General features: G+C 38.3%; 1 protein-coding gene across 9 annotated transcripts in view; it reads left to right on the top strand.

Moving 5' to 3' along the window:
• LOC108497133 (dystonin-like) overlaps nucleotides 1-25,657 on the top strand; it is a 216,625-nt gene that overhangs the window by 104,953 nt on the left and 86,015 nt on the right. For 8 of the 9 annotated variants that reach the window (XM_017814501.1, XM_017814500.1, XM_017814507.1 and 5 more), the window contains 15 exons: nucleotides 853-1,086; nucleotides 2,419-2,571; nucleotides 4,574-4,807; nucleotides 6,130-6,411; nucleotides 9,971-10,516; nucleotides 12,922-13,098; nucleotides 15,713-15,836; nucleotides 17,701-17,909; nucleotides 18,516-18,833; nucleotides 19,011-19,177; nucleotides 19,719-19,875; nucleotides 20,132-20,258; nucleotides 21,750-21,812; nucleotides 22,584-22,819; nucleotides 24,479-24,608. In XM_017814501.1, coding sequence (XP_017669990.1) covers nucleotides 853-1,086; nucleotides 2,419-2,571; nucleotides 4,574-4,807; nucleotides 6,130-6,411; nucleotides 9,971-10,516; nucleotides 12,922-13,098; nucleotides 15,713-15,836; nucleotides 17,701-17,909; nucleotides 18,516-18,833; nucleotides 19,011-19,177; nucleotides 19,719-19,875; nucleotides 20,132-20,258; nucleotides 21,750-21,812; nucleotides 22,584-22,819; nucleotides 24,479-24,608 — 3,157 coding nt within the window. The remainder of the gene's footprint in view (nucleotides 1-852; nucleotides 1,087-2,418; nucleotides 2,572-4,573; nucleotides 4,808-6,129; nucleotides 6,412-9,970; nucleotides 10,517-12,921; nucleotides 13,099-15,712; nucleotides 15,837-17,700; nucleotides 17,910-18,515; nucleotides 18,834-19,010; nucleotides 19,178-19,718; nucleotides 19,876-20,131; nucleotides 20,259-21,749; nucleotides 21,813-22,583; nucleotides 22,820-24,478; nucleotides 24,609-25,657) is intronic. The other variant, XM_017814504.1, reaches the window with a different exon arrangement.

The following is a 25,657-nucleotide window of genomic DNA, read 5'->3' as shown; positions in this document are numbered from 1 at the left end:
TAAAATCTTGTTGATTTGCGTTTTCCCTTGCAAAAAATGTTTGATAAAGTTAGGATTACTGAGAAAGCTATTGGTTCTGCTTACTGTCTTTACAGTAAATCTGAAACTTTTGGAAATCTGATTTATAATACAAATATTTCAGTGATTGGATTTTTATGCATAAGGTTCAGAATCTTTACCGAAATTTAATTACCTTTCAAATCAATTATATGTGAGAGCACAAGTTAGGATAAAAAGTTCCTTCATTACACACTCCATAAATTCATCATCATGAAAAACAAATCAGATCAAATTTCTAGTAAAGTTCCTATACCTCTGTATGTATGAATAAAACTTATTTTAATTGTTTTTATGTGCTTTAATAAAGTTCTGATATACATGGTAATCTCATAGGGGTTCCACAATATGTAACTACTGGCAGAATTTGCCCCATTGCTAGGAATGGGACTTCTCTTTGTGAACTTAAGAATAAGAATGATTTCAAGTAAATATTTTGACATTTCTGGGTCTTCAGACCTAGCACATTGAAATGTTACACCTAACTTGCCATAAATCTTCCATAGTTAAATGACAGTCAGTTGTGAGACATCCATGAGAGAGTAAAGAAATAGCCATGTGCAAGATCACATTATTTGTTACTTGAAAACAGACTGTCCTGAGAGAAACCATGCACGAATTCTAATGTCATAGCTGAATAAATCAGAATGATTCTGAGTTTTGATTTACTGTGGCCAAACTGTCTAGCAAAAGCATTTTGGAACAGGGGCTAAGAAAAGTTGATAGGGATACTTGTGGTTTATTTGTACTGACTTTTTTCTTCATTGCTAGTAATTCCCTTCACTTCATTTACAGAACAATGCTGCAGAGTTCAGCTGTGAAAAAATGCAACTGGAGTCCACTGCATTTGATGTTCAGTTTTTCATTTCTGAACATGCTGAAGATCTTTCTCCTAGCCAGAGCAAACAGCTGCTGAGGCTCTTAAATACCACCCAGAAATCTTTTCAGGAAGCACAGGAAGCAATAACTTCTCAAGTGGAAAGTTTAGAGACTCAGTTACAGGCAGTGCAAGAGCTGGGTGCTCAGAAGGTTTGCTTTTCTGTGTAAATGTGCACTAAGTGTTTTGTCTATGGATGAGGAATTTGAATACCAGCATGCAGTATTGAATGTATTCCTATCTTTTCCCTTTTTACTACAGATACTTTAGTACTTCCACAAAGTTGGTATGGATCAAGTTTGGTGAATTATCATTTTTGCCTTTCTTGGTATAGTCACAGAAACAGCATATTAGATTATGGACAGACACGGGTCTGCTCTTTGTAGCCATGAGAGAAATTTACTTGAGATTTTTCACAAGTGTTGGTTCTTTAGCAGCTATATCAGTAATTGATTTGAGCTATATTAATCACTGAATTTACTATCGCACCATTGCTTATCACTTATGTCTTGATTTTCTTTTCCTTTAATTGGCCAGGTTGTCTGCTTATATTTATATTAGTGTGCTTATCTTTATAGTTAAAGAACCAGATTTGTTAAAATCCTGGCCAGTATGGCTTGTTTTGACTGAGACAGGTTAGAGGGACAAATATATGAGTAAATCAGCCAAGATATTTGCAGTTCTAGGCATGGGCACTGGGAAAGCTCTGAGTCAAGTTGTGACAGTTGGCATGGATGCAGTTGGCAAGTGTAAGCAGCCTTTGTAGGGTAAAAGGAGGCTGATAAGATACTGCAGCATAATTACATCTCCTCTTACAGAAGCACTCTTAAGACTCAGAATCACCACCTCAGCCCCCATTTTATGCATAATGAAAAGTGCCTTAGCATTCTGTAGACTTTGTATTATTTTGTCATTCTAAGAACATTTGTTTCCACCATATTTTGTGAAAGAAGCACAAAATTGAGTATAGGAAAGGCACAGATAAGATTTCTAGGATTTTGTAACAATAATGAGCTTGCATGTTTTGTTCTACTGTACTGCTTAAAAAGTCCACAGTTTCTATTCAGGTAACATATTTTGCATACCAACAAGAGCTAACTCACATTCACAACTAACCTCTGTTTTGATGTCCTTTTTTCAGAATTAATAGTGTTTATCACAGGTTCCAAGTGGTTAAGAAACTGGATTTTCACTCTTGTCATTTGGAGATTTCATCTTTCACATATGTGCATGGCCAGACTACTATTGGGCAATTCCATCAAACATGGTCTCTTTTACTTACAACATATTTGAGGTTTATCCATAACTTCTGTATGTTCATCTTGCTCTTTGTACCACTGCTATCATGTTTACAGCATACTTTTAAAATTATTGCTTTGCAATATTGATGTTCAAAGATATTCTAATACTTATTAGTGTGTCTATTGATTCCTGAAGTGAGGACTTTTTGTTTTATTGTTCAATTGTACTTGGCTCTAATGTAGGATGTGGCTGAACGGCAGCAGGAATGCAAAGAGAAACTGCAGGAAATCTGTGATTTGCTTACGCAGACTGAAAATCGACTCATTGGACAGCGAGAGTCTCTTGTTATTGGAGACAGCAAGGCTGAGCTGGAACAATGCCAGACCAAACAGGAGGTAGGCACAATTCTAGTCAGAGAAGTTAAAGAAGACTGAGTGCAGAGGAGAGTGACTAGACTCTTTTGTTGAGTAACAAGACTTGTCATGTGAGAGGAGAATAAAACAGATTTGTTTGACCTACGGAAAGTAAAGGCTTAGTGGCTTGCATTTAAACTGCTGCCCGTGACTACACTCCAGTATGTGCCAGTGGGAGAACAGAAACTTCCAAATGAGGAGACACCAGAATAAAGAGTATGTACTGCACATTTAAGGAAGCACTCTTGAAGCAGGCATGAATTTTGTTAATATATTAGTTTAAGATTGTTCCTGTCAAATGTGATAAAATCACAAGTTTTTTTATGCTAAAATAATTCAACCAGCTTTTTAACTGGTATCAGGGTGTGTTTATTCCTGTTCACAGTATTTTGAAAAATTTTGCTGCAAGGCTTTCTCTTGCCTGAGGCTTTCCATTGCCTCACTCTTGTTTTGGTTTGAATTCTGGTTTTTATTAGTGTTTCTTATAATCTCTTTGGTATCCTCATGTAACAAAGCCCTTTCAGTTTGCTTGCTTTCCTTGCTCTTCAGCTGTTACCAGTAATCTATAAGCTTTGACTATGTCCTGACTGATATTGAGTTTGTGATAGTTAAAGAACTGAAGGACTTGGTGTTCTTCTTCTTCCTCCTTCTCCTAGTAGTAGTTGGCTATAATGTAGAACTCCGAGCCACATTTAGTAATCTATAAAGGCAGAAATTTCCTTGTTCATATTGCCTTGCTTTATTATTCTTCGAAATGATACATCTAATTTGTCAAAGTTTTCTTACAGTTAGTGGAAAGATACATACCCCTTTGGTATCTCTTACCCATCTTAAGAATTTGTGGCCTAAATGGGGTATCTAGGGGAGTGAAGAACTGATGCAGCATATGGTGCCTTTTTTTTTTCCCGATCATCTGTGACTGCCTAGCAGACGAGTTGTTATTTTCTGTCTGGTTTCTTATAGTTGCCATTGAAAACGTGTGTCTTAAGAGGGAATAGATGTTAAAAAAGGTCTTTTATATGTCAAGTCAGCTTTCCTCCTCAGTGAGCTGTTTGAAAGGGAGCACAGAGATCTTAGTCAAAGGAGCATCTTGTCTTGATCAGTGTCCCCAGGAAAATCTTTCTAATATACTTGCTGAAGTGTTAAAATGAACTGCAGTTTTAGGTGCCTAACTCTATTCCATAATTCCTGCAAAATCCTTAGTCTAGAATGAGAATCAAATATTCTGTCTTGCAGCTCCAAGATTGTTCACTGCATATAAAGATAAAAAATGTCATTGTTTCAGTAACTGGGTGAATGTGCTCAACAGCATAATTGTTATAATTAAAGCTCCTCTCAGATAACTGGGAGGCAGTCTAGGAAAACTGCTTTGGATAAACTGAAACTAAGTATCTGTCCTCTGTGAAATTCAATGGATGCAAACATTCTTCTGAGACTAAAATATTATGATTGATTAAAACTAAAATAAAAGTATTCTTATGCCATTCCTGGCCTGAACAAAACAAAAAAGTATGGGAAAACTTCCAACTGGGAAAGACAACTACAATTTTCTAACTTTTATTCAGTTGCTTTATTTTTAGCAGCTTTCTGTTAGGATAGTAATGGAAAGAATTTGTCAGGAGACTCATAACTGCAATGTAGCAGATTTCTACAACATAAGACATATGTTTTTCTCCATCATGGAAATGCAATATTTTAGCTTCTAAAGAAAGGAAAAAAAGTGGCCTGAGTCTGAATAACAGTGTAAGCCAACAGACTTGGAATTTAAAAAAAAAAAAAGATTGAACCGCAAGAACATTGTCAGATGTTGATGTCTTTAAATTTAATAATTCTATCTGCAGTTTAGTGATGTATAATATACTTTCCCAAGTTAGAAAGGACCAGTATGGTGCTTACCCCAGAAAAGAGAGAGTTCCAATAAAGTTAATTGGATGGATCTGGTGAATAATTTACTTACTTGTATGTGCTTTCTTTTTTCTCAAAGGAGATACAAAAAGACATGAGAAGAAGTGCCCAGACACTGGCAGAGATTGTGAAAAATACTGAAACCTTCTTGAAAGAGAATGGAGAAAAGTTGTCACAAGAAGACAAGACTGTTCTGGAGCAGAAACTGAATGAAGCTAAGACAAAGTGTTTGCTTCTTAGCCAGAAGGCAGAAGAGTCCAAAAAAGAACTCGATAAAGCTATGACAACAGTGATTAAGCAGGAAACAGAAAAGGTTTTTAGGCAACCACTTCATACCTTTATTCAAACTTTTTACATGTCTTGTGGGACTAGTCTTGCAATTTACCCTTGTGTGGTGGGTTTATCCTGTCTGGATGCCATGTGCTCACCAAAGCCATTCCGTCACTTCCCTCCTCAGCTGGATAGGGGAGAGAAAATGTAATGAAAAGCTTGTGGATTGAGATAAGGGTAGGGAGAGATCACTCACCTGTTACTGTCATGGGCAAAACAGGCTTGACTTGGGGAAATTAATTTATTACCAATCAAATCAGAATAGGATAATGCAAAATAAAAACTAAATCTTAAAAATACCTTCCCTCCACCCTCCTTTATTCCTAGGTTCAGCTCCAGAATTCTCTTCCTCATTCCCACACTGGTGCAGGGGGATGGAGAATGTGGGTTAAGTCAGTTCATCACACATTGTCTCTGCCACTCCTTCCTTCTCAGGGGAAGGACTCCTCACACTTTTCCTGTGCTCCACTGTGGGGTCTGTACCATTGGAGACAGTCCTTCATGAACTTCTCCAAGATGAGTCCTTCCCACAGGCTGCAGTTCTTCAAGAACTGCTCCAACGTAGGTTGGGGCTGCAGTCCTTCAGGAACTGCTCCAGTGTGGGTCCCCCATGGGGTCACAAATCCTGCCAGGAGCCTGCTCCAGCACGGACTTCCCATGGGGTCGCAGCCTCCTTCGGGCATCCACCCACTCCAGCATGGGGATCTCCATGGGCTGCAGGTGGATCTCTGCTCCACTGTAGACCTCCATAGGCTGCAGAGGGACAGCCTGCCCCACCATGGTCTTCACGATGGGCTGCAGGGGAATCTCTGCTCCAGCTCCTGGAGCACCTTCTCCCTCTCCTTCTTCACTGATCTTAGTGTCTGCAGAGTTGTTACTCCCACATATTCTCACCCCTCTTCAGGCTGCAGTTTTTCATGCACCCTTCATGCAGAGTTGTTACCACCATCGCTGGTGGGCTCAGCGTTGGCAAGTGATGGACCCGTCTTTTGTCTGGCTGGCACTGGCTCTGTCAGACACGGGGGAAGCTTTTGGCAGCTTCTCATAGAAGCAATCTCTGCAGCCCTCCCAATACCAAAACCTGGCCACTCAAACTCAACACATATTGATAAACTGTAGGGTAACTAATGAACATTTGGGTAACTAATGAACTGCTAGTTTATTTTCTTATTAAAAAACCAGCAACTTCTATGTCAATCAAAAATTCTCTTTAATGTTAATATATTTTAAATGGTCTGTTTGCATATGATATTTTGTGATGCTTAAAGAAGATTTCTAAACTGAAACTATGAAATTTTAATGTAGGTTGCAGCCATAGAACAGCTGGAAGAAAGCAAAAACACAATAGAAAATCTTTTGGATTGGTTATCAAACGTGGATAAGGAAGCGGAGCATGGCCGGAGATTTAAGAAAGTTATAGAACAGAATGGAACACACTTTGAAGAAGGAGATGTGCAAGTTTTGGAAGGAGAGGAGGATGATGTCAATGGTAATCTGCTGGAAATGCAGCCAGACATTGAAACTCAGGTGGATGGACTAGTAAAAAGCACAGATGATAATCTGAACCAGCAGTATCAGAAAGTCAAGGTACTGTTTTTACTGGATGTGTTCAATATTTAAGTGCTAAGCATATTAGTTCTTATTCAAAATAAGTAAATTAAATCTCATCTGTCATGGGCTTTGGAACAGACACTAGGAGGATTGTGATACATAGTGGTAGGAATTTCAGTAGTTAGAATGTATTGCACATTTATTAGCTTTTTTGCTGTTACTATAGTTGTTTCCTGCAGCTAAATGTAAAGAATCTTTGTGGTAAGGCTATTATTATTTTGTATTTTGAGAAATTAATGCAGGTAAATAAAATGCAAAAAGTAGCAATGTGAACTCATACCCTTTATGTGACTTTTCCAAAAATCTTTGTGATAGCCAAATTATGCATCCCCCTGGAATCACCTGTAAACACTGATTGCCAGTGGCTGCAAATGGTAGTTTACTGAAATTACTATCTTCATTCCTCATAACTTTAACACGTGGGCAAAGCAGTATTTGAAGGCTTCAGAAGGGTGAGTTACATAAAATCACAGTGCGCCATTTTAAAAATAGATTTTCCAGGTAAGGAAGCATTTAAAATAATAAGAGCTCAGTTTTTTGGTGTTTGTTGACTTACAGTTGAGAAACCCAGAACATTTCATCATGGCTAGGCTTCGCGAACGAAGATTTGGGAAGGGCTCTATCCATGTTTGTCACAACTGCGCTGGTGGCTAAAAAGGCCAATACGAGACAGGCACGTCCGGTTGCAAAAGGCGTAACAGAAAGACTCCTTAGGTGGTATATTCAGCAAGACACGATTCTTTCTGCATTGTCTTTTCTCCTCGAGAGTAATCCTGCGTGCGTTCTCAAAAGCATCAGCAGCATTATAGATGGTGTGTCTCCAGACCTCCTGATTGGAGGCCAGAGTAGACCAGTTATGATGATCAATATGGCCGAGGCTGAGATGTTGTTTTAGGGAGTCCTTGTATCTTCTCTTTGAGGCTCCTCTCATGCGGCAGCTGGTGGCAAGTTCACCATAAAGAAAGATCTTAGGGAGGCGGTGGTCCTTCATCCTTGAGACGTACCCTGCCCAGCGCAGCTGCGTTCTCAGTAACATGGCCTCAATACTTGTGACTGCTGCTTGCTCTAGAACAGATGTATTGGTCACAAAATCTGACCAGTGGATGTTTAGGATTGTACAGAGGCAGCATTGATGGAAGCGCTCTAGGAGACACAGGTGGTAGCGGTAGATGACCCATGATTTGGAACCATATAAAAGAGTAGACAGCACTATGGCTCTGTAAACACTGATCTTTGTACTTTTCTTCAAGTGTTTATTTCGCCGAACTCTTTTATGAAACTTTCTGAAAGCACTATATGCCTTTGCTAACCTGTTGTCTATGTCTCCGCCAATCTTACCATCCGAGGAGATGAGGCTACCTAGGTAATTAAACTGCTGGACTGATTTGAGCTCTGATTGGCCAATGGTGATATGGGGATGATGGAAGACTTCCTGAGGTGCCGGTTGATAGAGAACTTCTGTCTTCTTTAAACTGACTTCCAGGCCAAAGAGCTCAGCAGCGTCTGCAAAGCAGGATGTTAAACGCTGCAGAGCTACTTCTGTGTGGGCAACAAGGGCAGCGTCATCAGCATAAAGCAGCTCCTGGACAAGATGGTTTAAGGTCTTGGTGTGGGCCTTCAGTCACCTTAGGTTGAATAGGCTTCCATCAGTACAGTATCAAATGTAGATACTGTCCTGATCCTCGAGGTCTGCCATGGCCCTTTGGAGCATCATGTTGAAAAAGAGTGTGAATAGGGTAGGAGCGAGAACGCAGCCTTGTTTCACACCATTAGTTATTAGAAAGGGCTCAGAAAGTGCATTGCCATTTCTGACTTGGCCGTGCTGATCCTCATGGAGTGAGATGATCATTTTAAGGAACTTGGGGGGACAACCTAAACATTCCAAAATCTGCCATAGACCTTTTCTACTCACAGTATTGAAAGCCTTGGTGAGGTTGACAAAGGTTACATAGAGACCTTTGTTCTGTTCCCTACACTTCTCTTGCAGTTGTCTGAGAACAAACACCATGTTTGTGGTACTCTGGTTGGCTCTTAAACCACATTGGCTTTCAGGTAGAATTCCTTCTGCTATAGCGGGTATTAGTCTGTTTAAGAGTATTCTTGCCAGGATTTTGCCAGCAATGGAGAGCAGAGTAATACCACGGTAATTTGAACAGTCTGATTTAATTCCTTTCTTTTTATACAAGGTGATGATGACTGCATCTCAAAGGTCTGATGGTAGTTTACCTAGTTCCCAAGAGCGTAGTATGAACTCGTGAAATTTAGCATGGAGTGCAAAGCCCCCATGTTTCCAGACTTCAGGTGGAATTCCATCAACCCAGCTGCCTTGCCAATTTTCACCTGCTGTATGGCCTTAAGGGTTTCTCCTAAAGTGGGGGCAGTATCCAATTCATACTTCACTGGTTGTTGCGTGATACCCAGAACATTTAGGTGTGGGTTGATGGACATTTTAATGAAAATTATTATGCTTATAGCTGATACTATTTTGGATTTCCTTTCATATTAAAGAAAAACCCCAACCAAAACCCCCCAAAGCAACCTAACCTGGTTTTGTGTACATGATGTTTTTACTTCCACTTTTTTGACAGTTCTTTTTTGCACCTAGTGCCTACTGAAAAAATGCCCACTGTACTCATGAAAAAAACAACAATAGTCTATTTTCATCACTATTTTACATGAGAATGGAAGACCTTCAAGAATGAAGAATTTTTGTAAAGAATATATTTGAATCATGGTTTTTATTTGTCATACTGTTCTAGTTCCTGTGGCTTAACTTTTTTTATCAGATTGAAAAATTTACATGCATAGACTCTGTCTTGATTTTGCATGTCAAAAGGACTTGCTTTGTGACTAACTATATTGATAAGAATCACTCCTCTTGATTTTGAAAAACAAAATTTCAAACCCCAGGTAATAATGTTTGTTCACTCAGTGTAAGGAGAAAGTATCTGTATTATGTTTGATGCTTTCACTCATTTTAGTCTGCTTGTCTGTAATGGTAGCTACAATATAAGTAACAGGAAATGGACAGTTTTGATTTACCTACCTTTGAATGCTGTATTTGTTAAATCCCATTTTGAGACAGAGAAACAGGAAAATTTATATTACACTGAGCACACTACCATAAATGCTAAGTAATAAGCAAATAATTTATATTAGGGAAAAAGGTTAAAGAGATTGATAAAGTCTAGTTTTGCTCCACAGTGCTGTCTTTTAGAACTATAGGGTAAAACGTTTGTGTTATATATACATCCAGGTATTGCTGAGTTGCAGTGATTATTTGAAGACATCCATTTAGTCATGGCTTGTGTGTCTGGCAAAAATTACCATTGAGTGTTGTGTAAAATTTTGAAACTGCATGGAATTATGATGACCAGGAGTGACTTAAATCACTGAAAAAACCATGGGCTTTTAATAAATAATATGAAAATTAGAAAAGCCTTTTATCATTTTGATAGACTTTGTTTTGCGTATCCTTTTTTAAGGAACCATCTGAGAAGGTGCTGGTCATAGTTTATTCTTCTTTTTCTTGTAGGCTCAGCATGAGAAAATTATTTCACAGCAGCAAGCTATCATAGTAGCAACTCAGTCTGCTCAAGCACTGCTGGAGAAACAAGGGCACTACCTTTCCCCCGAAGAAAAAGACAAGATGCAAAGGAACATGAAAGAGCTGAAGGCTCAGTATGAGACTGCTTTGGCCGAATCAGAACGGAAAATGAAATTGACTCATTCTCTAAGAGAAGAACTGGAGAAATTTGATGCAGACTACAGTGAATTTGAAACCTGGCTGCAGCAGGCAGAACAAGAACTTGACAATTTGGAGGCAGGGGCTTCTGACTTCAGTGGTATTATGGTCAAACTGAAAAGGCAGAAGAGTTTTTCAGAAGATGTTATATCTCACAAAGGGGATTTGCGGTATATTACAATTTCTGGACAAAGAGTTTTAGATGCTGCAAGGTCATGTAGCAAAAGAGACGGTGTGAAGGTTGACAAAGATGGTATCGATACTTCGGCAACATACACTGAAGTGCAAAATAAACTGGATAGTGCCTCAGATCGCTTCAAATCCCTCTATACTAAAGTAAGTTTTATTTATACTGAATAGGAAAGACTACTGTAATTGATTTAGCAGTTTGTATAGACAGGAGTTAGCTGATGAAACAAACACTGTGGGAAGTTGTAAATTCTTTTTTTCTCAAAGTTAAATAACAGAACAAGATGCTTTTCTAGAAGATCTGCTTTAGTCAAGTGCTGGACTATTTAACGTCTGAATGGATGAAATTTTCTACTTCATGTTATAAGGGACAAATGGAACCAGATTTCTTCATTGTTCTTTCCAGCCTTTAACAAACTCTGAATTTGTGGCAGTACAGGATGTCTGAGTAACATTTTGGGGTGGAAAGAAATTGTAATACTTTTAGATGGATAACATTTCTTTATGTTACTTGCAATATTTCCTACAACTGCTTATTTACTTGGCTTCCTATTAATAAAATGAGTGCAGAAAGAGAGGAACTATGCCAAGAGTAACATGCAAAATTTCAAATTGGTTTGTATCTTGAAGTAGTTTGTCCCAATGTGACCTTTGTTGTCTACACTAGGCATGCAGGAACGTAGTCATTTGAAGATAGAAATTCTTTTCTGCTGCTCTGCCAAGTAAACATTTTATCCTTAACAATCTGAGATTAGTCTCTAACTAATGAGTAATTAGCAATGCAAAATCCTCCATGTACCTTAAAGAGGGAAGATAATCTATCTCTCTGTGCCAGGTTCATGTATGGAATCTGTCTGGTAGAATTAGACAAACATCACCAACTGGTCTCACATGCCAAATTTCCAGCTGTTTTCAAAAAACCAACACATTGTTCAATATTGAAAATCTTCCAGAATTTTGAACTTTTGGGATAATTATTAATTGAACCATTTAAGAGAGAGTTGCTGTCAGTATCCTTTGACCATGCCATTTCATAATTTTCTAAGATCATAGGTTCAAATTCCTTAGTAGAACTTCAGTGTCCACTGGTACTGTGTTGGTCTGCAACAGTGGCCATCTTTGTCTGGAAATTTTTATCTCTTTAAGGTTTTTTTTGTCAGAAGTATAAATTATGTAAAGACATGGATTTGATTGCTTGATTACAAAAACAGTGTAAAACTTGTTTTCTCGGTATGTGAAGGTAGCTCTTCATTTACAAAAGCTCGTTTTCATTTTCCCATTCAACTTGTATGAACAGGGAAGCTAAAGCTTGTTAGATTTTCTGCAGTTGGTTTATTGGATTAGTCTTGAGTATGAATGTAAAGATTTCATTGCAAAATTTTCAGAGAGCTTTTTTTTATGCACATAAAAACACTACACCGGCAGCTTGATTTTTGGTCTCGTATTTGTCAACTTACAAATTCTGTCCTTTCCATATATAGATTTAGTAGAGTTATAGTAGACATACTTTAAATATTTGACAGTAATTGTCCAGAGCAAAGTAGACTTTTCAAGTCTTGAAGGACAGAATTCTAAAAAGTGAGATCTTCCACAATTAGTGAGATCTTCTAAGCGGTAAATGAATTTATAGTAACCTTTTTGCCTTTTGTAAAAGCTTCTTGCTTTTAATAAATACTTATATTGCTTTTCCTTATATATATATATGCATTTGCACATATGTGAGACATGTTTTTATAGGCGTATGTGTTGAAGAAATCTTAAAGTCAGTTCTTGGTTAACTGGTTATGTAAATGAATGTGTTCTATGTCTGCCCACCAGATGGAGACCGAGTACCGTATGTAAACATTAAAGTAAAGTGCCTGGAAGGTTCAGAGTATAAATATTTAATGTAACAGTTTGTAAATATTATGACTTGATACAATCATATTTTGCTTGTGAAACCATCTCCAGAAAGTCTGAAAGAGTCCCACTGACATTTTTACATGATAATTCACTGTAGACATTTTGGGGCATGCTGATGTATAGGACTAATAGGATCTTGTTCAGATGAGATTTTTAAGTGACCAAAACAAAGCATATGTACAGTACCGAGCCATATCACTTTGGATTCACTATGCAGGTAAAGTATTTATGAAAGCAATACTCCACTGTCTGTATTTTAATGAATGTACATATCTCTCCTGATTTTTTTTTTAATTTGTGGTTTCCACTGGCTATGTTATTGATGTCAGAGTGCTGATAAAGAATCTTCACACTGGTGAATCAAAAAGTATTCCTGAAGCTCTTCTTATTCTATTGCTATGGGTTAGATTGCAGTTTCCCACCTGTATCGGTAAATTGATCCTAAATCACCTTTCAGGAGCACAAACTGGGAAGACCTGCATAGCCTGTCCAGCTGTCATGTCTTAGTTCAGAAATCAGGTAGACAGTGGCATGATGGCAGGAAAAAATCATGCAGTATTTCAGGAAGGAAGGAATATATGACTTTGGTATGAAATGCAGCACGCAGTTTAATGCCTGGGTATTTGCTTGTTTGTTTTCTACTCTTTTAGTGTAGCATCCTTGGAAATAACCTTAAAGACCTGGTGGATAAATACCAGCATTATGAAGATGCCTCCTCTGGACTTTTGTCAGGTCTCCAGGCCTCTGAAATAGCTGTGAACAAACAACTATCAGAGCCAATTGCAGTGGATCCCAAAAATCTCCAAAGACAACTTGAAGAAACCAAGGTGAAAAGCTTTAAAAAGCAAAAGTACTTTTGTCCTAAAAGGAACTGCTTTTTGTCTGAAAAACAGGATGGTCTAATATAATCCAAGTGGCTGCAGGCCAAATTCTTGCCCTTCATGTGGGCATGCAACTTTTCTGGTTCTGAAATTTGGCAGTCCGGGGTGATACCTGAGAAGCACTGAAAAGAAAAAGGGGTACCAAGACGGTATTAGCAGTGGTGAAAGCAAGATGTGTTTTATATCACTTAGCAAAATCTGGAAAGTTTTTGAATAAGATAGGATTTAGTGATTACAGTTGGCTATTGGAGTAGGGCTTGGGATAGAGTTCCTTATAGAGAAGTCCATTTGATTGTTGTCTGTGACTCTTGATTTTTTTCTGTTCACATTTGTGTGTTACTTCATTATGAAAGGGATCATACCAGATAAGCAGTGAGATGTGAGTAGTCTATTTGCCTGCTTCAGTTGCATCCAGTGTTATATACCCTGCAGAGAGTGAATATAACATAATTTGCACTGCACAGAAAACCAGTATTTTTTATTTTTCCCCACTGAGCATGTAACTCATAACTTTATGTAAATCCTAGTAGAGGCAAAAAAAAGTTAGTGAGAGAGCTTCTGAACGTAAAACTGCAGTTAGCTGCATGAAGTGTAGGTTTAGAGAAAGCTTTAGGAACTCAAGTATAAGGTCATTTATATGAAGTTTCATACACTCTGGCATCATTGAACTGACTCATATTTTCATAAACACATTCCATCACCTATAATATAAACAAACTGAAGATTATTTTTCAGTGAGCAAGGCTATTGGACCGGCATTTCCTCACTGTTTTATCTGTGTTCTGTGGAGTATCAGTGCAGGGTGGATATGTTTACTATTGACAAATCATAGTCAATGGCTTTTGGAAAGCCCATGCTTTAACCATTTCCCTTACATCAGCCTCAGCAGTAGTTACCTTTACCTATGGTATCTTTCAAATCCACATTTGCAATTGCCCAACACTTTGGTGCATGACATCAAAAGGAGACAAATAACAGCTACGTTTAAGACAACAAAATTAAAAGTGTAAGTTTTGGACTTGTAACAATGAAACAATTTAGGCACATTTGTGCTTCCAAGTGCTGGAAGAGAAGAATAACACCAATCACAATTTGAAGGTTCATTTAAACTTTTTGTTCCTTATGCCAAAGTGAATTCTATTCTCCATAATGCAAATTTTCATGGAAGTAATACAAAAGGAGTGAGTACTGGGGTTCTTTTTATGAAATGTCTAAATGGATTAGTTTCCGCACAAAAGAGCACTCAATGAATATGAGTTGGGAAGAAGGGAGAGGGTACAACTTGTCAAAAGATTCAAAGGAAGAGAAAAAACAGGAGGCTGAAGAAAGAAAGCCAATTAATGAAAGCAAAACAAAGAGTATTTTGAAGAAGTCAGGTGTTGCAAGTTAAAGCTGTCCCTTGTAGCCAACACATGCAGCTGATAACCCAGCTAGACACAGACCTTGGCAGCATGATGAGGTCTAATCCTTTTATGGGGATTAACTGTTCTTCAGAATATTCTTCAGAGCCTCTGGCATGAGCTTGCTTGCCTTCTGCCAGCATACAAAGTTTTCTGGTACATTTTTTTTTTTCTTTCTTTCTTTCTTTTTCTTTTATATTTTTTTCCACTCAAGTACTAGTGTAAGGGAAGTTCCTCTTCAGGTCTCTCTGAGATTCATTGTGTCAGTTTGGTCAGCAAGATGTACTGTGATCTGGTTGTGCTCTGGAGGCCACTGTTGAATGCACTGACATGTCCTCTTTGCCCTGGCAGGGCACATAGCATTTACCTTTTGCTTCATATATTCATTGAGTTAGTGTGTATCAAAAAATAAATGAGAAGTACCTTCATTTTGGACTTGTATAACGTGCAAGTGAATAAAAACAAACGTACATCATACAGAGATGCACCTAGCACAGAGGCCTAAAATAATTTAAAGATTATTTACACTAAAGTACTTTGATGTAGCCACTTTTAGAAGTTGATTCATCCTTACTGTCTTTGACTCTGGAGTGAATCATGGCTGTACTAGTATCTAAACATGTGTTCCTTGGTTAGATGGACAAACGCAGGAAAAATTCAGTGACACTGACTCCAGGAAGTTCCTGTCTGTGAAGGCAATCATATTGTTTCAAGCTGTTCCTATTTACACTATGATGTCAGCCTGATCCTTTGTCAATACAACTTGTGGTGAATGTGTAACTGCTGCTGCTGACTGTATGTTTTCCCCCCGAATTGTTGTCGGATGCTGAGTTGAAAAATATGTTTATTATATGGAGTCTGTACAAGTGGTCTTTAGAAACAATTAATCAAAAGACACATTTTGAAGTTACATGCAAGAAATCAGTTGAGTCAGACAAGCATTCTAAAACAGAAGACAAAAAAGATGGTGAATGAACTAAACAAGGGCCAGAAGGTCAACAGCAGTCAGAGCCACCCATCAGGATTTTTCTTAGGGAGAGGTCAGAAACTGAATTAGTTTATTCCCAGCACTAAGTTTAGGTTGTATGATGTATCATACCTTGCAAATGTAACTATCAACTGTACTGAAAAGCATAACTGATAATAGTGGAATTTTACAGGTTCTTCAGGGACAAGTGTCTAACCACCAAATTGCTGTAGAAAAACTGAAAAAAGCTGCTGAAGTGTTATTGGATACAAGGGGAGAGTTGACACCAGACAAAGATGAGATTCAGAAAACTCTGGGTAAAATATTTGCTTTTCTTAATACCTCTTTTTATCGCTTGTGTCTGCATGCAGGTTGTGGAAGAGACAAAATACAGAGCTTCCACATTCTTGTGTCACTGTTCAAGTCCATATTTTGTTGAGTCATAAGCCGTTACAACACAGCAACTTCATTGTTGGTCTCTCTCCTACATTGATCCATATGCTTTTCACTTAAAAGCTGTCATTTCATTTTTGCATTATTTTGTTTTTTTCAGAAATAGGGATTGCCAAGCAGAGGTAGTGATTTGCTGAGGATCATAAATTCTTCAGTGGGAAGGAGCATGTTCAGGTTCAAGAAACATTACTTTAACTACCTATTTCCAAGCAGTTATTTGAAGTTTACTGAGCTGAGGAATTATTTCCTTCTGACTTTAAGAAACTAACTGTGATAAGGTTGGCGTTGGCTGGCTGCTCTTTCACTTCCCTTGCCCAAGCGGATGGGGGTAGAAAATAAGATGGAAAAGCCCGTGAGTTGAGATAAAGACACTTACCAATTACTGTCATGGGCAAAACAGACTTGACCTGGTGAAAATTAACTTTCATTTATTGCCAAATAAAGCAGGTTTCGAAAGTGAGAAACAAAGACAAATTACAGTAATGCTATCCTCCACCTCGCTCTTTTTTCCAGGCTCACTGTCACTCCTTCCTTCCCAGCTACTCATATCCTTCCTGCCAAACAGTGCAGTGTGGATGGAAAATGGGTGACTGTGGTCAGTCTGCAGCAGCTACTCTCTGCTGCTGCTTCCTCCTCATGTGTTTCCCCTTCTTCAGTGCAGGACCTTGCCACAGGCTGAAATCTTTTGGAATAATAGGATGCAGTTTCTTCAGGAAATAACCACCTCCTGAGGTCGTCTACATGCTGCACTGTGGTTATCTGCTCCAGCATGCTCCTCCACAGTTTTCAGGGGAATCTCCGCTCCAGCAGCTGGAACACCTCTTATCCCTCTTTCTTGTCTGACCTTGATATCTGAAGGGCTGGTTTTCACACTTTCTTTTCCCTCATTTCTCAGCCCCATGCAGTGTTTTCCCCTTTCTTAAATACATTTTCGAGAGGCACCACCAGCTTGGCTGAAGAGATCAGCTGTGCCTTCTGGCGGGTCAGCTGTAGTTGGTTAAAATCATCTGTGTCTTTCACGGGGCAACCCTTGGCCTCTTCTCAGACAGGCCAAAAAACTTGTGACTAACAGAACCTTACCACCACCAAAACATTACCACCTACACTCAATACTTTTTCCCTATCAGTTGTGAGAAGTAGCACAGCATGACATTCACCACTGTCTAAAGTTTGAAGACTCTCTCTGTGTATCACACAACTATCTCTTACTGGAATCCCAAAAGTAACTTGCAGAACAACAAAAAAAAAACAACTGTAGGCTTGTCTCTTTGGAGCTGGTGATGAAACTCCATAGGAGATATATGGAGCTTGTAACTTTTAGAGAGTTATCTCGAAAGTGTTGAATGTCTAACAAAGAAACATCTGGAAGAACTTCTCAGTTCTCACAATAACACAAGAGTCATAATTGTAGAAAACCTGTCTTAATAACCTGCTATTTTAGTTCTTGGTAACAGTCTACAGCTGTCTTAAGGTAGAGCTTCATTGGAACCAGTTTCTAAAGCTGGGCACTACAGCTGTAAGCTGCTCCCTCATTTCCCTTGTCTTGTGTGTTTCTTTGCTCTGTTTGAGGATTTTGATCTTTGATTCTGCATTATTAGTGACTGAAGCTGATATTTTTTTCTTCATTCTGATGTAGCAATTTTTGACTCAACTGGTAAGAACTGATAAAACGAGTTAAAAGCTTAGTTTGACTAGAGGAAAATATTGAAATTATTTTCTCTTTATCAGATGGTATTGTGGAGAGGTATGACAATTTATCCAAATCTGTGAATGAAAGGAATGAGAAGCTTCAAGTAACTCTGACACGATCCCTAAGTGTGCAAGATGGTTTGGATGAAATGCTGGATTGGATGGAAGGAGTTGAAAAGAGCCTTAAGGAACAAGAACAAGTGCCTTTGAATTCTGCTGCTATTCAGGATATTATTAGTAAAAGCATTGTAAGTAGCATTCTTTGAAAGAAGAAACATATGTTTCATAAAGCAGATTTCAAGAAAGAATTAAAATCTTAGTTTGTCACCTTTAATGGATTCAAAATACTTGCTAAAGAGGACTGTTATGTGAAGTAAAACTGCACATAAGGATTTTTGTAGCTGAAATAGATCTACACTGGGGCCTCTGGTGGTCTAGTGGTTAGGGTGCAGGACTCTCACCGCTGCGACCCGGGTTCGATTCCCGGCCCCCCGGGCAGATGGAGCTCGTCAGCCCTGTAAGGCAATCCATCTAAGAGAAGGTCACTCTAAACAAACCTACATCCTGAGGACCTCACTGCCACTGTCCAAGCTTGCTCGCCCCGGCAGATGAACCTCAGGATTAAAGGGTGGGCTCAGTTCAGCGCACGCTGTGTCTCACCTAAAAAATCCACTGCGCAGGCTCGAAGGGTTAATGACCTTTCCCAAATCTTCGCTTGCGAAGACTGGCCATTATTATTATTATAGATCTACACTGCTGGTCTAGCTGTACTGACTTGTTGCTTTATGTGGTGGACCAGGTTTACTTCTTAAAATTTAGTTGTAAGGAGTGCCAAGCAGTTCTGTTTGTTTCAGATGCTGGAACAAGACATTGCAGGTCGCCAAAGCAGTATAAACACTATGAATGAAAAAGTGAAGAAGTTCACGGAAACAGCAGATCCATCCACTGCATCCACGCTGCAAGCTAAAATGAGTGAACTTGCAGGACGTTTTTCTGAAGCAAGTAACAAGCATAGAGAGAAGCTTCTGAAAATGGAGGAGTTGAAGACTAAAGTGGAGTTATTTGAAGGTCTGTCAGAAAAACTTCAGTCATTTCTAGATGAGAAGAACCAGGCCCTCAGTGAGACAGAGGCACCAAGAAAAGATGTTAGTGAAGTGTCTCAGTACATGCAGGTACTGTAGCATTCAGTTTGTATATATTGTGTATTTTTAGTCTAACTCCTCTAAGTGATTGAACAATAAATAAGGCATGCTTTTTTCCCAGCTTTGGTTGGTTAGCTAAAATCAAGAGTTTAATTTTCAACTAGTGATTGTTAAGTCTAGTATGAAGAATGTAATCCTATTTTGCAGGAAGCTAGTGTAGAATTGGCACAACACAAGAAGGATCTGGAAGTTTTGAAGCAGCTTCTTGAAGAACTTTCATTCCATGCTCTTCCTGGAGATAAAGCATTGGTATCAGAAAAAGTAAATGCTTTATCTAAGAAATTCAAAGAGGTAGAGGAGACTATAAAGGAAAAGTAAGTTGAATAATCAAAGTGTTTCCGCTTTGGCTAATAACAGTGTGAATGTTGTGATGACTGCTATCCTTTTGTGTGCAATCTCAAGAGACTGCAGTTAACCAAAGTAAGTGAGGGGTTTTTATTTAAAGAGAAAGATTCTATTTGAAAATGCCTCTGTAGTTAGTCTGTCTGGCTCAAGAGCACTAATATGGACTGTAAAGACAAGTGACTTTTCAAATTTTGTGGCATTCGCAGGAGTCCTGGCAGTTTTAAGAAAACCCTTCTCCCCTTCTCTGATAGAACAGAGATTGCTGCTTGTGCATATTGCTTTAGAGTACCATTTGGCATCAAGCTGCAAAGGAAAACTGGAGAAATTATAGAAGATTCCATATAAGTTACCTTTACAGCAAGACAAGATTTTGTACATTCTGCTTTTATCCCTAACATTAGCTTTTGTGACACTTTGAATTTAGGAATAGTAATATTGGTTTGATAATATCAGTTGTTTTAATTATCAGATGGAATACTATCATTCCTTTAATTGTTTTTAATTGTCTAGAGAAGAGGATGTATCTTCTTGTCAGAAACAAATGGATACTTTTGAGCTCCTTGTAGAATCATTAAAGAAATGGATAAAAGAGACCACAGAACGAATTCCAGCAGCACAACCCTCCCTGAATACAGAAGAGTTAAAGAAACCTTTGGAAGATACATTGGTAAGCTATTGTAGAGGAAAAGTGAAATCTGGCTGAAAGAACTAAAGGATCTATTACAAACATTAAAGTACAGATTTAAGGTGTAAGCAGTCATAGTGACTGGGATTAGGGAACTTGCAGTCTGCATTTACATTCACATTTCCTTTGCATGTTTGCAGGGGATTCCCAAGTAGCAGAGTTGTTCCTTTCTTTACAATAAATCTTTTAAGTCTGAAATCAGTTTTGTAATGATCAAATTACTATCTGTCTTAACCAGAATTTAAAAGATGAATGGACATTAAAAGCACCTGAACTGCAGAAAATGAATAGCAGAGGAACTTTGCTGTGTAACCTAATTACTGCTGTGACTTCTCCTGCAAAACTGAGAGCAGTTGCCAAGTCAGGTATGCATTTGTATAATCAGGTAAGCCTTATATTTCTGGACCTTCAGCTGAATTCATTTTTACTGGTAATCAGAATTTAAAGGCAGCAAATCTATTTTCACGATTTTCTGTTCCCCAGTGTTAAATGTTAATTTGTTCTACAGAAACGAGTTATTCTTCTAAGTATCATTCCAGCTACAGTTCAAGGATGTGGTACCTTGGGTGTTTTAATGACCATAAGCACATTTTCAGTCAATTCTTGAACTGACTAGGTCTGGAAATAAATTCAAGTGTATTGGCCTTCATTGGTCATCTGCAAAGCACTGGGAGGATGGGGACTAGTGGGAAAAAAGTAGAACACTTCCTTTCTCACATCTCTTTGTAGTAGCCGCCTGTGGTTTCATTTTTGTTTGAACTTTTAATAAAAATCTTTCAAGGAACATTTCGGAACCTTATTTGGGCTCCTTCCTCTGCCTCTTTCTCTACTTCTATGCATCCAGATAGAAAAACAGTTAAATAACTATCATGTAAGAGCAGCTGTAATCCTTCAGGCTAGAGCATTTGCCCTCCTAGACAAGAGCTTTACTGTGTTTCACTTTAGCACAGTTAAAAATACTAAAGTCGAGCTAATAGAGCATGAAGATTTACAAGACTCTGGCAGGGGCCTGTGACTTCTCTTATCTGGTTTGTTTTCTCTTGCCATCCTCCAGCTGCCACTAATGTGGTCCTCACTGTCCAGCTGGTACTGTAGGGTGGATGCATAGCCTTTTCCAAGGAAACCATTAATCTTTCTCTGTTAATTGCTCAGCTGGGAATACATATGTGCAGGAGAGCGGGAAGTGATTCTCCTTGCAGTTCTCTGTACATGATCACGTGCCCCAGCTCTGTGGTCTGACAATGTTTTAGAAAGCTCATGTAGCTCTGGTTCCAGAGGCTCTGAAATTATTTTAATTAGTAGGGGTGCCTGGATGAGTGGCTGCCTCCAAGTGACAGTAAGGACTTCAAGTCTAACAGTAAGGACTCCACTGTGCAATCCTTGTCATGGAGCACGTGCTGAAGTCTTGCTTATGACAATATAGGGAGGGATTAATCCAATTGGTATCAAGAGCTTTTTGTGCAGAGGTACAGTGGTAAACCATAGAGTCATTTAAGTTGGAAAAGACCCTTAAAATCATCAAGTCCAGCCATTAACCCAGCACTGCCAAGTCCAGCACTAAACCATGCCCCTAGTGCCATGTCTACATGTCCTTTAAATACCTCCAGGGATGATGTCTCAACCACTTCCCTGGTGGGTAAAGGTGCCCTAAGTACATATGAACATACGCACGTGCAATGCATATGCTGTGCATATGCGGTACCACTTATGGTACTAGCTGGCTGGAGCTTTATTCTTTATTCTTAATGTTGTAGTAATAGCTGTGTATCTTGCTGTTTTGAAGAGGAAATGCCGTGCTGGGGGGTGGTCTTCCTGGGTGGGAGTAAGCATGAGACTTCATCTCTCTTGATCCACAGGTGGCACAATATTAAATGGTGAAGCAGGAGCTCCAGGAACTCAAGATTTCCTGAAAAATAAAGGTCAGTAAAAATTTCAGCATGTGATAAAGAAATGTACTTGCCAATTGCTGATAAATATGGAAGTATTTTTTTAATGTTGTACATAAATCTGCTTGTTCACATCACCATCTCATAAGAAAATTATATTTACTAGGGAATGATACTAAAATTAATTATAACATACCTATCATTATTTTCTTTGAAGACAGACTAAATCTGGCTGTGTTTCATGACGCAAGATATACTTTTATAAATGTATACAGGGATAGCTATTTTGATATAACACATGGCTTTTGAGAAAAGCCTAATACGTATCTATGGGGTTTGAAATTTTAGCACCCACTAGCACTCACAACACACATATACACAAGTATATGTATACAAAGACACCCATTTCATATATGTTTGTGTCACTGTGACAAAGGAACTTACATAAGACCTTTATATACCAGAACTGTAGCCTAGTATGTTCAACTTTTTGTCAGGGAATTGGTGCTTAAAATACTAAAAAAACAATGGGTAGAAAGATTGAAAGGTGTTTATGTAACTGTATGTATTGAAAAACTGATTTCTGTGAAATGAGAAGTCCTTGCAAATAGGAACTTACATTAGCTCATTCAGATGTAGTGTTGCCCCATTTAGAGTGAATTGGAAATCACTCTAACACGTTCAGCAACTTCTTATTTGGGGGACTATTAGCTATTGTAACTAGTACAGTTTAGAAGTCCAGGCGATATTGTTTGAAGGGCTTGTAACTTCTAACATAGTTTTTGTGCATTTTTCCTTTTACAGAACTGACAACTGTTCAACAAGCTATGTCTGATGTAAATCACAGTTATGAAGATTTGGGAGTTTTATTGAATGAAAAGATTTCAGAACTAGAAAGTATGCTTTCAAAAATGCAAAATATTCAGGAAGAATCAACCTCAATGATGCATTGGTTGCAAAAAATGGATAAAACTGCATCAGACTGGGAAGCTGCTCCAACTGATAGTGAAGCAGTTAAAGCCCAAGTTGAGCAACATAAGGTACTTTGTGCCTTCAAAAACATACTCTTTTTTATTGGTTATTGGGCAGATGCTGTGACATAACTGATATCTCAGCCTAGCTTAATGTTGCTGAGAGTATTTAGATGATCCTAGTAACCATGTCAGTCAGGCTTAGAGCAAATCTGGCAAACTGTGTCAGTGGAGAAAGGAGCACTGTGTCAGAGAGAACCAGTTTTGCAGGTTAGAAAACAGTAATTTTGGTGGACAGTTAAAATAGGTTCGGCTCTATTGATTATGCAATTAACTTTTTTGATCTCCTTAGAGGTTTAAAGGTATATACTAGATTACTTGTAATATCTGAAGGGCTGTATCTGTCCAAAAGCTGTTTCTGCAGCTGCTGATTCACTGACACTCCACAGACCTCCTGGTCTCTGCAGCTGCAGCAGCTTATGTCTCTTCCAAGGCAGTGTTTCTCTTCAGCAGCCTTGTCATGCTTGTTAAGTTATATAGCTGCACAACAGTCTCCTCCCCACTTTTTAGCTGATTTGAGAAAACCACTGAATCAGCAGTAGGCTTCTGTCCTGTTTCAGCATTGGAGACATATGCTTCCCTAGCAATGAAGGACAGTGTTTACACATGTAAAGGTTCATCTATAAAGGGAAATATAATGCATAGGGGAAATTCATTCCTTGCTTGTGATTGTGTTTAAACAAGGAACAGAATTTGATTTAACTGAGTTTCTTTTATATTTGACGGGTCATCCTTAAAAATTAACCTGAACATCTACCAACTTTCCTCAGAGCTGGATAACATTCAATCTTAAAATTCAGACTAAGTGTGGAATAAAACTAGCTCTTTATTTTTAACAGAGACTATGCAAAGCTAACATGAGCATCTTACCCCTGGTGTAGTAATGGAAGAATATTCACAAATAGCTGGAAAACTGAATGAGTGCTTAGGCAAGAGTCATCTAATGCAGTTGGACCTTTTACTAGAAGTTCTAAATGAAGTACAGTTTGTTCAGTGTTTATTTTAGTGGGTTTTGGATAATTAAAAAGCAGCTCTCCAGGGCAAGCTTTGTTACTTAAGAACATTCGTATAAGAGCCCTTTGCCGGTTGTATAAGAACTGTTCACTTCTGTCTGCAAGAATATCATGAGTTAGGATTTGCTGAGGCATGTCAGTCTCCTGTTAGGCCTCACTTTAAGCTATGGTTCTCTTTAAACTATGGTTTTAGGAGATCTACAAGAAACAGTCTGTCTGTGATAGCAGGATTTCTACTGAGGTAATGAGGCCACACCACACTCCTCTCTGTTGGTGCTATTGGGGTTATTTCTACTGTGAACTGTGCTTTGCAGTAGTCAGTTTGCCTTTTGTACATTAACAGATTCCAAATATATGTGAATATGATGGGACCTAGTGGAACTTATTTATCTGAATTCTTCTAGTTCTGTCACTTGTTCAAATTAAGCAATAATTATTAATGTAGTTTAAATCTTTCAGGTTCTCTCTTCCAAAAAAATTTGACCAGCAACATATACCATTATAAGGTGTTTTGAGATTCATAACAGAAAAGTAGTATATAATTGCTAGATATTTACTGTTTATCTTCATGCTTAGCATCTCAATATTAAGGACTTCAAACTTTACCATTCCTCTTTAGTCTCTTATTAATTTATTTTATCATTTAAATTTGCAGCTTTTTGAAACTGAATTAAAGCAAAGTGCTAATAAAGTGCAGGAACTAAAGGACAAAGTAACAGAGCTGCTGGAGAAGAACTCTGACTCTCCCGAGGCACCTAAGTGGAGACAAACATTGGATAAAATAGGTACTTCAGTAAAGCTGTATCATAGCTCAGTGATGTGGAAGTTGTTTTATTACGAACTTTTTAATGTATTACCAATCACTAGTATTTTTAGTATCTTTCTCCCTCCTACCCCTTAAATTCTGTGGAAATAATTCCCTTAACAGGAGTATAGATCTGGAGTAATGACAGTGATGTCCACAGGCTTTGCATTTGTATCAGTGCAGTTGAGAGAGGCTATAGCTTGACTCCCTGCTTTAGAGGGCTTTACCTTTTATCTGCAGTTAAAACTTGACTGACCAATTGCTGCTCAAGATACGTTTTATTCTTCTTACACAATACAACAGATTAAGTTGATTCTAATTTCATGTAAAGAACAGTTAGAGTTGTTGGTAATGCTCTTTTACATGTTTTTTTCCCCCATGAACTAATGGCTTTTGTCATTTGGTAGGTTTGGAAACCTTTTGCTGTTTTCTAAAACTGATTCTATACATTTTGCCAAACAAAAAGGGGGGGAAATGACCATGTTTGGACAGTAGATTTTGAGATATTGCAGTGCATAATTGTCATAAGCTTTTAAAGATTCTTTTTAGGTTTGCCATATTTTAAATAAATTATAGGTCAGTCTTGTTCCATAGTGATAGGCATTTCTATAGCTACACCAACAGTAACTTCAAAGCTGAGGATTTTTCCAGTCTGTCCTGTTTTAAGTGAAACAGGTAAGATCTCCAAGAGATCTTTTGTAATGTTGAAAGGGAATTAATACAGAATGAGCAGAGGTTAAAGACTGTGAAGCAGCAAAAAGGAATTGAAAAAACCAAAGATGAAGATCAGGGACAGGGAGAATTAGCAAGATACCAGAGCTGACTGAGCAAGCACTGACAGTTTCACAGAGGGGAAGGGGAAAGTTGCAAGACTGTAAGACTCAACGTCTCCTCTGGAAGCCACTTGCCACAAGTGGAAAAGGCCATATGTTGGCATAGATGTGAACCTAAGCTCACACAGTACTTTTGAAATAGCTATGTGCAGAAGTCTTCTCATTGCCTGTCATTAGGTACCTTGTTTAGATGTCT

This window comes from Lepidothrix coronata, unplaced genomic scaffold (assembly GCF_001604755.1).
Source record: "Lepidothrix coronata isolate B3197 unplaced genomic scaffold, Lepidothrix_coronata-1.0 Scaffold45, whole genome shotgun sequence".
NCBI classification, from domain to species: Eukaryota; Metazoa; Chordata; class Aves; order Passeriformes; family Pipridae; genus Lepidothrix; species Lepidothrix coronata.
This window is presented reverse-complemented; position numbering and strand designations above follow the sequence as displayed.